Source organism: Heloderma suspectum, chromosome 2 (assembly GCF_057233095.1).
Source record: "Heloderma suspectum isolate Gila_16-S chromosome 2, 16-S_ref, whole genome shotgun sequence".
In the NCBI taxonomy this organism is placed as follows: Eukaryota; Metazoa; Chordata; class Lepidosauria; order Squamata; family Helodermatidae; genus Heloderma; species Heloderma suspectum.
Genome location: NC_139459.1, coordinates 218954805 through 218967996, shown reverse-complemented (window position 1 = coordinate 218967996; position 13192 = coordinate 218954805). Strand labels below are relative to the sequence as shown.

General features: G+C 44.9%; 1 protein-coding gene across 1 annotated transcript in view; it reads left to right on the top strand.

Annotated features, from left to right (window-relative positions):
* Nucleotides 1-398: 398 nt before the first annotated feature.
* FDXR (ferredoxin reductase) overlaps nt 399-13192 on the top strand; it is a 40105-nt gene continuing 27311 nt past the window's right edge. The window contains exons 1-2 of the mRNA XM_084838021.1: nt 399-544; nt 6343-6452. Of these exons, the coding sequence (XP_084694147.1) occupies nt 466-544; nt 6343-6452 (189 nt within the window). The 5' untranslated portion in view covers nt 399-465. The remainder of the gene's footprint in view (nt 545-6342; nt 6453-13192) is intronic.

The window sequence follows — 13192 nt, the reverse complement described above, 5'->3', positions numbered from 1 at the left end:
ATGGGATCATGCAGATGACTGTTTCCCAGCGACCGCGGCTTGCTTGCTGCTGATAATATACAGTCACCGCCTGTATGTTACCGGTGGAAGAAGGAATACCGCTTTCCTCACTTTAGTTCCTCGGAGGATATACCATAGAGATCGGCAGCACTCCTGGCTGAGAAGGCGGAGCGCGTTCCGTCACGTGCTCCCTTCTCAGGGATCGCGGTCTGATTTCCGGTTAGGGGCGGGCCTATGCTAAAGAACTCCGCGCGACGGTCGGTGGGATTGGCCTTTGGCTGATCGCGGGGCGGGGCGGGGCGGGGCGGGGCGGGGCGGGAACGAGTCCTTCGGTGGCCATTGGCGGTTCTATGCTGATAGCGTATGCTTTGCCTTCCGTGATTGGCTGCGGCGCGTTCGGGAGAACGCCGAGTAAAGTGGCGGGGCAGCTGCCGGGGTTTGGTGCTGCTGCACGCTGCTCTCAGGATGAGCCGCAGCGGGGGGACCGTTGGCTGGAAACGGGTGTCCGCGCTCCGCTTCTTGCGGCCGAAGGGCTCCCTAATGGGTAAGCGCTCCCCCGCTCCCCGTCCAGTGTGCTCAAGCCGGGCTAGAGAGCAGCGGCCAGCTCGGGCTTCCGCGGGGCGCTTTGCTCTTGGCAGCCCAGGAGTAGGTGAGAGACCGGGGGACTGGAAAGGGCCAGTGCAGGGGCAGAGCACGAGACCCATTCGTCTGGGCTGATACTGAACTTAAGGTAATGTTGTGAGGGTTGTATATGTCTGCACAGGAATCGTTCTCTAATGCTATGGATCAGCCTCCCCTAACCTGGTGCTCTCCAGATGTTTTGAACTGCAACTCCCAGCATTCCTGACCATTGGCCCTGCTGACCGAGGCTGATGGGAGTCAAAGTCCAAAACACAGGAGTGATACCAACTCGGGGGAGGCGGCTTGGTTGTTTGTAGAGCGTCTAGATTGTGGAGAAATACAATGCTGCTGCTGATCATTAACAGCAGGCAATGATGGTGATGATGAAATATGGTGAGGAATAATGGGGGGGGATAATGGCGTATTGGGAGGAGGGAGAGATGGGGGTCCCATTATGCACCTCTGACTCCACTGCAGGCCTATGAGCTTCAGCCTATGCTGATCCCTTGTCTTTCTGTGCTTCAGAGGGGTGGGAGTAGGATGAGGTGAGTGATAGTATATAGTAGTATATACTACTATACTGTATATACTACAGTAGTATAGGCTGTGAAGCCTGCACAGGGGGGCTTTCTGCCTGCCCTGTGGGAGAGAAGGTGCCCCTTGTTCTCCCCACCCTGCTTTTCTTACACTTTCATTTTGGCCTTAAAAAGCTGAACCAGGAGTGTGGGGAAATGCCACGATGCAGGCACACCCTTGGAGTGTGTTCGCACTTGGGCATTTCCACAGCGTAGTTGCCCGGACAGAATGTGGGCCTGGTTCAGGCATAGTGTTGCCACGGCCGTGCACGGTGCTCTCGCTGAGCAGTTGTAATGTGACTTGTCTTCTTGGGCCTGCATAGATGAGGTGCAAATGTTTGTGCTGCATGTGCGCCGTATGGAAGTAAGTGAAACACAAGAGTCAGTGTGACCTTAGAGTTAGGGAGAACGAAGAGTCCAAGAATGTGCATCCTTGATTAGATATAATCAAGCAAGGACACTGAATGGGCATGCACTGGTTTCCTTTTGTATGGTCATAGGAATACACTGGATGTACAAATGGGTACTAGAATGCATTAAACCAGAGGTGATTACTGGCTTACACAGTGGTCTTTAGACACTGTCCACAAATGGCCAAACAAAAAAAGCCCTTCTGAATGGCCATTGCAGTGCATTGGCATAGACTGAATCCCGCTGAATTGCCTACAAGCTTTGGTGCTTGCCTCAACTAGTTTCCAAATGACCATTTAATACAATGCATTAAAGTGGCTGGGGAGACTGAACAATGATCTGTATGAAATATCAGGAGCCCTGCAATCAGTCACATGTTCTCACAGTGTGACCCCAAAGATTCAGGGATGTTTATATCTACCCCACTTTCTTCTGTCACCACAAAGATACTATTTAGTGTGTATATAATGCTCTTTTTGGGTGTTCATGTACGTTATCTCAGTTCAGCTGCCTCGTGAGGTAGGTTAGTTTTATTTCACAGTATTACAGCGTCGGAACAAAGCCAAACCTGTCCTTCTGAATGGCCACAGGGCTATATTGACCTGATATATTTTGACCTGTGCACTGACTGCTCTGTAGGTGGCAGAATAACACCATACAATACTATTTAGATAATATATGTGAACACCTGGGAAGTGCGCTCTATTTTTTTTAAAATAAAATTATTTATGGGTCTTTTTCAGCCGAAAAGAGGTTCCCCAAGGCAACATAACATTTTACAACTTTACAACAATATCATATAAACAGATTAAGAAGATAGTTATAACCATGTTTAAAAACAGTCTGGCTGCCACATTTTGCACCAGCAGCAGTTTCTGAAAACTCTTCAAGGACAGCCCCCCACAGAGCACTATGAATGCTAAGTTCTGTCTGTGTGGAATCACAGGGAAGTAGAAGGTGTAAGCACCCAAGATCTTAAGAGGTGAGAGGCCTGCTTCACATGTAATGGCATTTTGGAAATTCAAGCCATGGTGAGGGCATACTGTGGCTTGTTACATGCAAACCCAGCAAGGGTGGGTTGTTTGGGTAGTTAACAAGCCACCCAGAACCCCTTGTTAACCACCCCAACAACCCACCCTTGCTGGGTTCGCATGCAATGACAAGCCGTGGTGCTCCCCCTCCCGCAGCTTGAATTTTCAAATGGTGGCCAGCACCACAACAAGAAACCCCATGGGGAAATTCACCCACAGTGGCTTCTTGTTTTGTGCGAACTGCCTAAATTACTGGAAATGGGGAATGTGATTTTTCTCATAGGCAATTGTCTAGTTCCCCAACCTGGTCCAGTGATTTTCTATGGAGGCAATTTGGAAGGACCATCTATTTATACAGAGAGGGGAGCAGGGCTTCTAGTGTTTTATACAAATCATCACTCAGTTTTCCTCAGACACAACCATGCATGGCACCCTGAGCTCCTTAGAAGAAGGGTGGGATAAAAATGTTATAAATTATGGTATAGTTTGAATTTTATTATAATTTGTTACAATTATAATAACAAAAAAAATCTCTGTCTCCTTGATTCACTCCTTCAGGAACTGTGGCATAGCCAAAGAAGTATTTAACCCCTCTCTCCTGGAATGAACAGAACTTCTTTTTGCTCTTATCCATTTCAGCTGCTTTTTCGCATTTGCCTGTGTTAGGTCAAAGACAGGAACTCTGCCAGAACCTCTGGTACTGTTTGCACTAGGATATCAGGGGGGTTAAAGAGCCCTTTGCCCGTGTCTTGACAGAAAGCACAGAGGAGCTTAATGAAGGGGAGAGGGTCCTTGGGATCAGGAGCTATTATTTTATTTATTTATTACATTTCTATACCTCCCAATAGCCAAAGCTCTCTGGGAGGTTCACAACAATCAAAACCATAAAATACTACAAGGTAAAATACCATCTAAAAGTTTAAGACAACAGTATAAAATAAAAATAAAAACCAAAACAAAGCCTAGCAGAAATGCAAATATTTAAAATACAGTAACAGATTGAAAACAGAAACTGCTGGACTAAAACCGATGCCAAGCTTTTGGAGCCTTGAATGGTCTGCTGGCCTGACAGTTGCCACCCCTGGTATACAGAGACCTGGTTCGCACATAATGACAAGCCATCATGGGTAATCCACCTGCCTCACGCAGGTTTAGCCTTGTCATGTGCTGGCTGCCATTTTTTTATGCTGCAAGCTGCAATGTTGTGCCCCCACCACGGCTTGTGTCATGAGAACCGGGCCAGGGTGGCTTGTTGTCATGGATAACAAACTACCCACAACCCTAAAACAACCTATGGACTTCTAATGTAATCTATACTTAGTTTATCATAGCATCATAGAACAGTAGGGTTGGAAGGGGACTATAAGACCATTGAGTCCAACCCCATGCTTAATGCAGGAATCCAAGTCAGAGCATCCCTGACAAATGGCTGTCCAGCCTCATCTTGAATGCCTCCAGTGTGGGAGAGCCCACCACCTCCCTAGGTAATTGATTCCGTTGTCGTATTGCTCTAACAGTCAGGAAGTTTTTCCTGATGTTCAGCCGGAATCTGGCTTCCTGCAACTTGAGCCCATTATTCTGTGTCCTGCACTCTGGGATGATCAAGAAGAGATCCTGGCCTCCTTCTCTGGGAAAACCTTTCAAGTACTTGAAGAGCGCTATCATATCTCTCCTCCTCTTCTCAAGGCTAAACGTGCCCACTTCTTTCAGTCTGTCCTCATAGGGCTTTGTTTCCAGTCTCCTGGTCATCTTTGTTGCCCTCCTCTGAACCCTCTCCAGTTTGTCTGCATCCTTCTTAAAGTGTGGTGCCCAGAACTGGACACAGTACTCCAGATGAGGCCTAACCAGTGCTGAGTAGAGGGGGATTGGCTTACTAACGAAAAGAATTAGACTAACAGCTGGAGCCAAAAAGCCAATTAACAGTGCCATCCTATGCATATCTACTCGGAAGTAAGTACCATTGAGTTAATGGGGTTTATTCCCAGATAAAAGGGTAAACGGGATTGGAGCCTAAAATGCCTCCCCACACCCTCCAACATCACTGACTTCTCAATGCCCAGAGCCTGAGAGTGAATGATGGGGGATGAATTCCTACATTTCTCTAATGCATTGATTATTGGCCACTGTTGGAAATAGGATGCTAGGCTAGACAGACCATTGATCTAACCAGTTAGAGCACTTCTGCTGCAAGTAATGTGGCACAACTAAAATTGTTGGGAAAATCGGGGGCAGTTCTGCAAAAATAGTTGGCCTTAGCACTTAGTGACATGCCGGGAGATAAGACTACGATTGTACTTTGCGGTATCAAAATTGTCAATGACTGTCAAGGTCTTGTTGGATTGAAAAAAGGGGCTATCTCCTCTAGACCTTCACGTCTCTGATTAACTCAAACGCGTTAACTGGGATTATCAATGATCTCTGGCCTCTGCATTTTATTGCTGTCATGAATGAAATATTTCAGACTAGTCTTACTGCTAGGGTCAGAATATAGCAAAGGGAAATGAGATTATGGATGTATTTTCTGGCACAGATAAGCAAGTTGTCAAGGACATGTGTACTGGAAGAATGTACCCACAGTGCAAAGCCATGCAAGGATATGACCAATATCAACTTGATTCAGATGGGATCTATGAGCCCAACTATTAGGTGGCAATTGTTCTTCAAAAAGCTAACTCTTAGAATTAAACTAACATCTGAGTATGACAATTCTGGTTGGGCCAGGAATAAAGAGGGATCCCTTCTAATTCCTTTGCAAGGCTGTGCTAGAAATTGCTAACAGGAAGATCACTGCTAATTTTATTAATTACTAAAATTGGGAATGTGTAGCAGTAGGGAAAAGTCAACTTGATTGCTTTGTCTATCAAGCAGGGTTGGAGAAAGATACATTTACAGGCCCCAGCATCATGTTTTTAGGAGCCAACCCTGTTCACAGAGGGCGGAGGGGTGGGGGAGTAAAAAATATTACACATATGCTTCTGATGTTTGGTTGTTGCCAGGCATTCAATCAGACCTCAGCTCAGTGGTGGAAACCACCATTGGTTCCATGGCTGGTAAAACCAACATGTATGATTGAGCTGTCTCATTCTAGACTTCAACTACTGCCTGTCTCATGCATTATGGTACTTGAGGTATGGTATTATGGAAATAGGTATTTCTAAGGTATTTCTAATGCTGGACTAGATGGACCTTGGTCTGATACAGCATGGCTGTTCTTATGTTCTTATTGTGCAATTGTGTGTTTTTAGTATGTGGTGCCCTGTCAAATCCATCTCATATAGCATAAAATGCTTGCTAAAAATGAGTCGTTCAGGCATAGTAAGCACATATACATGGCTGCACTCATTCTGTAAGCTCAGAAAATGGAGGGAGGTGATCAGCAAACCAGACTAGATCTGAACACTGAGGCAGTGGGCCATGTGCTCCCTTGTTGTGTAAGGCTCCTCTTCCTGCCCTCCAGCTTTCTCCCTTCCATTTGGCAGGGTTTTGTTTTTTGTTTGTTTTCTGATAGACCATTTTGACATCTACTGGACTGGAACTGGAGGACAAAAGTACATCTATATTGTTGAACAGATGTATGTATCACTTGAGCGTTGGCTGGTCAGCTCCAGAAATCTGCTTTGGGCCCGAGGACTACCAGCAGCTGTGGATCACAGATAAAAAATGTGGTTTCTCTCCACTTATGTGACTTCTCTGTTTTGTTGCAGTTCTGTCCTCGGGCATCAAGAGGCTTCTTTCCACAACTGAGTTCGTTCCTCGGATATGTATCGTGGGCAGTGGGCCTGCTGGATTCTACACAGCACAGCACCTGCTGAAGGTAACTGTCATGTCTACAAATACATATGAGTGGGTTCTTTATCTCTGTTGTGGCTTCTGGAAGAATTTGGGGCTATGACTAGCTCTGAAGGGTAGAATTCACCTAATATGTGCGTCAAAAGATGCTTTGTGGGGGCTTTACTGGTTGTAGGCTTCACCAGGGATTCCAGATTTTTTCCCTAAAATATACAAAATGGTGGCCAGGTTGGGATTGAGAGAGGCCAATGCACACTGGGGTGTGTGTGGCTGTTTTCTCGCGTATCCTATGGGGTGCTGCTTTGGAGGATCTTGTCCTGTGGTGGGAATGTGGGGGCTTGAGGGGGAGCTGAAAAGCCCCTGTGCGCATGCACACAACACAATGCGCTGCACCTTGGATCCCAACCTGTGTGACCAGATTTTTCTGATTTGCAGTTTGCTCTGAGCCCATGACTTGCATTTCTAGAGCAAAGTAGTTGGGTTGAAATTTTGTTTGTCATGAATTGTGTAGAGCCATGGCATAAATTGTGTACTTCAGGTATTTCAGACACGCCACATCATCCAAATGTGCTCAGGTGCACACGTACTAATACCCTGTTACTCACAGAGCGTTGAAAAACAACCATCTTGTCCATACATGCAAAATTTGCCAACCGTAGGAATTGGTCAGACATGAGAGCAGATCCTTAACTTCGGTCAAAAATAGTCTTCTCCAACCTGATGTCTGGCTGGGGGATTCTGGGAGTTGTGGTCCAACAAATCTGGAGGGCACCAAGTTGGAGAAGGCTGCCGTAGGTTGTACTGTAGAGCTATCATTGCCTGAGTTCATTTTTTTAATGTGTCACAGCCAATATGATCCCTGTTCTAACAGTTTTGCAGGTTTTGCACTTCTGCCACATGACCAGCACTGCTGTGACAGTTGTGTGTCTGGCTACGTATTGGTTAGTGCCTGTGATATCACTGGTGCCAGGTAGCTCAACCCCACCCCCTGCCTGCCTCATGGCACCAATTTTTGTTGTCAAGGATTCGCTTCCTACAACATATATTAGGATGATAAAAAAATACACCATAATATTGCAAATCCACCCTTGTATTTTAGTGTTGTCCTGTCTGTACAAAAACGTAACATAGGAGTTGATCCTCACAGCAAAATACGCATGTAAGAAGCCAGTCCTGTTGAGCTCAGTGGGGTTTAATTCCACAGGAATGTGATCTTTGTTGCTTAACTGGATCGCTGTTAATAGCACCATTCCCCAATCTGGTGCCCTCCTGATGGTTTGGACTACAGTTCCTATCACCCCTGGCCATTGGCGATGTTGGCTGGGTCTCATGGAATTTGTGGTCCAAAACCTCTGGAGGGCACCAGGTTATGGAAGGGTGGTTCATAGTATTGCTTTAGGGCACAATCCTACGCTGATTTAGAGAGAGAAAAGCCCTGCAACATCCAGCATTCCTCAGCCAGTCATGCTGGCTGGGGAAGACTGGGAATTGTAGGACCTTTTTCTGTCTAAATATGTACAGGATTGTGCTTTTAGTGAGCTTGCTTTAGTTAGGCTTTAGAGTGCCCACACAGCTCTTTTCGTTTTCTAGGCAAGGCTGAGTAAAGAGGGAGAAAAAGGATTGCTTCTGCTTGTGTATACCCAGGTCAGGTAGGTTCATTAACGCATCAGAGGCTTTTGGAGGACTGGAAATCTCTAGCAAGAAGGTCTGTTCAGTGAAAGAATACAGAAGGGAATGTAATTGGGAATTAAGTGTTCTGCTGCTTGCATTTACTAAAGGATATGATGCTGTTAAATTAGGATCTCTCTCTATTCCTATTTTGTTTTTTGAACTTCAGAGCTCTCCTTTGGTTGTAAATGGGGGAAACGATATTGTTGCTGATGTTCAGCAACAAAATTTAACTGTGAATGATAATCCTGGAAAGCGTAACAGGCTGATACTGGGAAGGAAACAGATGTTATGGCCATTCTCCAGCTGTTCAAGGACAGTACTCTCTGCACTCAGGACAAAAGTGGGGGTGTGCGATAATACTCCTATATTTTGCACAGTTCTCTTGGTTTGTCTGTGCGGGGGGGTGGGCATTTGCGTGTCGTAAAAGCTTGCAAAAGTCCTCTTTGTTAACAGATTTTTGTTTTTGTTTTAATTCACTGAATTTATATCCTGCCTTTTCTTCAAGGAGCTCAAGGAGGCATACATGATTCCCCCACCCCTACTCCTTTTTTACCCTCACAACAACCCTGTAAGGTAGGCAGTGGTGGCCAGCTGCAGGAGGGGACAGGGCTTCTGCACCTTTCATTGTTGTGCACAGGGAAGTTCCACCTGCTGAAACTCCCTATATAGTTATACAGGTGCAGGAGCCCAGTCCTCTTTTGCAACAGGCCACCCTGCAGTTAGGCTAAGATAGTGACTGACCCAAGGTCACCCAGGGAACTTTATAAATGCCCCTCTGACACGACAGGTGACTTGATTACACTCCTGGGGCCAATACATTCCACCCCTAGATGATCAAAGGACGATAGCAGTCTATGCATAGGGCCAAATCTTCTTTGCCCTGCCGTTTGATCACTAGAGGATTGGTATCTACTTAAATGTATACTTTAAAATGTGACAGCCATATGAGCAAGCACACAAAACTATAAAGCTACCAATAACAGAATTATTGCAACCACTTACTTTCACCCCCCCCCCGATTCCCTGAAACCAGTCTGAAATCGGGTCAAAGTGGGACTCCCCTTCTAGGTGCTGTATTTTCTCACTTTGCACATACAAAGCTTTTACACTGTGATTTTTGCTTGTCATCTCTATCTCAATGGCTTCTAGTGACTCAGCAGTGTTGTTCAATACCGTTTCCATTGCCCTTCCAAAAATGGCTACTCCACCCCCAGGTACCCCCTCTTTTTCTTTCTTTGTCCTCTTCTTTTCCCTTCACCTGTTCCTTTTCCTTGCCTTTCTCCTTCTCTTGTTCCCTTCTCCTGCTCCCCCTCTTTGCCTTTTCCCCGTTCTCTGTCTTTTCATGTCTTCCACTTCCTCCTTCTTTCTTTACACTTTCTTTGTCTATACTCCTGTCTTTGTTTGTTTGCCTTCTGCATATTAACTCTGAAGGCTCTGTCCTGGGTGGCACTACCATCAAACCATTAGGAACCACACTCAGTGTCATTCGGGGTTGCAACTGACAATAAAAACGTTTGCAAATATCACATAATATTTAAGAAGTCATAAAATGTGCACAACAAACTTTCATTGAAATTTAACACCATGACTGGAAAACATTTGTTGCGTGGTGAGGCATGATGGAGCAGGTTCAGCAATTGTATTGCTCCTCCGGCTGGGCCCATCAAGATCAAGGGACGGGCACGCTCACACATGCAGAGTTCTAGGCCCCCGCTTTTGCATCAGCAACTCCACGCTCCATGAGTTCTGGCAGAGGGAAGTCCAAAAGTCATAGATCAAACTCAGCCTGCTGATTACGAACACAAACACACAATCTACAGCAATGAGAGTTCAAGGCTACGAAAAGCCTCACAGTACTTTCTATGGCTGGTCTTTAACAATCTGAAGTTCCAGTCCATGTGCAGAGTGTCTCTCAAAAGTCCAAACGATGATGGATCCGAACAGAGGAGGCTTTGGGCAATGAAGACGAGATGTTCCCAGCAAAGACTCCTTGTCTCTGCATCAGCTCAAAAGGGAAGAAGGTGTGACTGTACACCCCTTCCAGATCCCTCGACAGACAAGGGCCTTTAGCCTTTTAGCAAGGCTTCTGGCTAGACAGAGCAGCATGGCTCAGCTCTCCAGCCGTGATGCTTCAACTTGGGCAACCTTTCTGCAAATTTTACTCCACTTCTGTCCTCAGGTTTTCACAGACATCTTCCAGCCTCCCTGCCTGCCAAGGCTAGACCAGCGGCGGACAGGAAGTTAGGTGACTTCCCCTGGCTCTGCTCTGAGAACAGACAGACAGAGATAAGCTTACACAAACTCTGACATTCTAAAAACTGAATAGGCCTAACCTCTTCCGGGCTCTCTTATAATTAAATCTTGGCTATAACTCACAAGGCCTCACTGCATTACTGATACCAGGCCTTGATATTATCTTTTGCTCTCATAACACTTCTTTACTCTAAAAATTTACTCCTTTCTCCTCACACTTTTTCGGCTTGGTTGCTCCGAGATTGCTGAGGGGAAGCGACTGTCTAAACTAGGCAGCTTGTAAACACATTGCCAGTGCTTCTGAGCTTTCAATGGGTCTACCTGGAAATCTAAATCTAAGTTATTTCAAACACATTAAAAACAACAAAACTATCTCTTTTGCAAGGAGAAAAGGAGAGCTAATTGACTATGATCCCCTCTCCACCACAAAAGTAAACTTAAAGCTACAAGGTAGTTTTGAACTTCACGGCTCTTAACAGCAAGGAAACAACAATTATACTTTTAAACACTTTTAAAGCAAGGATTAAGGAAACTGAGGCTTAAGTGAGGGGAGGGGGGACTCTTGGGGCTATCAATCACTAGATAGGCTAGCCAGGGATTCACAACATGACCCCCCCTTTCTTCTTACGTTGCAGGGAGATGGGGGTCGCCTTATACTTGTATTCTTTATGCAGCCATCAATCTTTGGGAGGCGGCGGGGTGATTTGCAGGGTCACTTGAAATTAAAGCTTCACAGTTTGTATTTGTAAATCTCAAGTTTGAAACAAGACATGATGAAGATACAGGGCAGCCAAATCTGTCTCTTGTCAGGGGCGACAAATGACTCAGGTCAGCTTTTTCTGCTGGGGTCTCAAACAGAAAAACAGTCTTAGTTTGCAATTGTAACATCACTTACAGCGTCAACCAGCCAACAGCACAGCTCTCGGTGTTTTTGGAGACCGCTACTATGATATCTTCTTTTCTTCTCAATCAGGTTGGGTCTCCTAGCTTACACAATTTGTTCTCTCTCAGGTTAGAAGGTGGCAGTTGTGATCAGTGCTTGAGGACTAATAAATATGTATCAGCACTGTGCCAATACTCTATGGATTGTTCCAGCATGTTCATGTGAACCCGGCAATTATTGTTTATTGCAGTATCATTTCTCTTTTAAGAGAGCAATCTTAAGCATGTTTACAAGAAGTAAATCTCACTGAGTTTGATGGGGTTTACTCCTCTATAAGTGCGTTAAGCATTATAGCCTAAAACTTACTAAGTACATATCACTCCAAAGTGAATGGAGTACATGAAGGTACAGTAAAGCTGCATAAGCCTTTATGCCAGTGGTCTTTTAATTGTGGCTGGACTTATAGCCAAGCTTTATTGTCTAGCAGCCAGCAGCAAAGTCCTGTTATTCATAGTTTCAGTGGGCCTTACAGGGAGGTGATCAGAAGCTTCTGCTTCTGTTTTCACCTAACTGCAGTTAGTTGTTACATCTGAACTTGTTCCAGGAGAAACTGTGGTTAGTTTTAACCATGGTTTAGGGAAACAAGTCAACTTCAAACTGTTGTTTAGAATCCTGGCTTGTTTCCGTAAACCTTAGTTAAAATTAACCACAGTTCTGGGTTCAGACCATGGTTAATTGAAAATGGACACAAAACCTTCTAATCTCCTCCTTGTGGCTGCTCCAGAACATAACACTGAACCATAATTTAGTGCTTCATCGAAAGCAGATCAGTGTCATCTTGCTTTTATAATACAGATGATTATCAGTGAAAACAAAGTAGTGTAACAGGGTGTTAGTCTTGCATAATCAGACATAATTCTTATCACCATTGAATGCCTGTCCTGTTTAGTACTTGATTGATTTCAGAAGTAAAATCAATTATAGCTCAAAGGTCTGTTAGGAAAAAACAAAAGTGGCATGTGTACATTTGCGTTTGCCCCATTGATCTCTAAAGATAGTATAGGAAACGATGGTAGCTGCACTGGTCTGTAAGAAAAAACTACAGAATCCACAGTTGGGCAATATCTTTGTTAGAACCAACCAAAATGTCATAAAAATAGTGTGCAAGCTTTCGGATTCTGCAGGAACTTTTTAATCAGATTGGATGATACAAAAAAGCAGGGGGTAGGGAAAAGAAATGACTTTAAAAAGTACAAAGACTAGGCCTGGTGCTGTAGCTATGAGGTCTGCATTTAAACTTGCTCTGAAGATGGAGAATGCAGACTGAATGAATTAGAGCATTTCTACAGGAGGATTTTATTGCACACTCGTGATTGGTCAGTCATGAAAATTGGGGGTCCTTTACACAATGTCATCAAACTCCAGGGCATCTCCTGTGCTTTCTGACCTTTATCCTGCTTTTAAAAATATCAGAGATAACCTGATAAGGAAGATTAACCTGATATATTGGCTGGGTGTAATTGCGCAGTTCCGCTATAACCACATCGCTATCTAGTGGCTGTAAAATGGAATGTATAGAATTTGCTGAGAAAGGAATTCCCCAATTCAAAGCACATGTCTGCCTGTATAAAGGAGCTGATCTTAATCCTGCAAAGAATCCACACGCAGAAGCCCTGGTAAGGATGCGGGATTTTAGCCTTGTGTGGTGAAGCTCTTAGTCTCTCCTAAGTGCCGTAGGTATCGGGTTGCACCCAGGAATCTGGGATGAAGAAGCAACATGTGAACCCAGTTTCTGAAAAAAAATATATAATAAAGCCCCTTCTGTTATCCAGATATGTCTCTGTGCATTTTTGGTTCAGAGTTTTGTTAAGGATTGGGTGGTGTGATAAGGAAAGTCTCTCCTGCATTTTGCTCCCTGCTGTCAGGAGGTTCTGTTGAGTGTTCCTGGCTAGATAGGA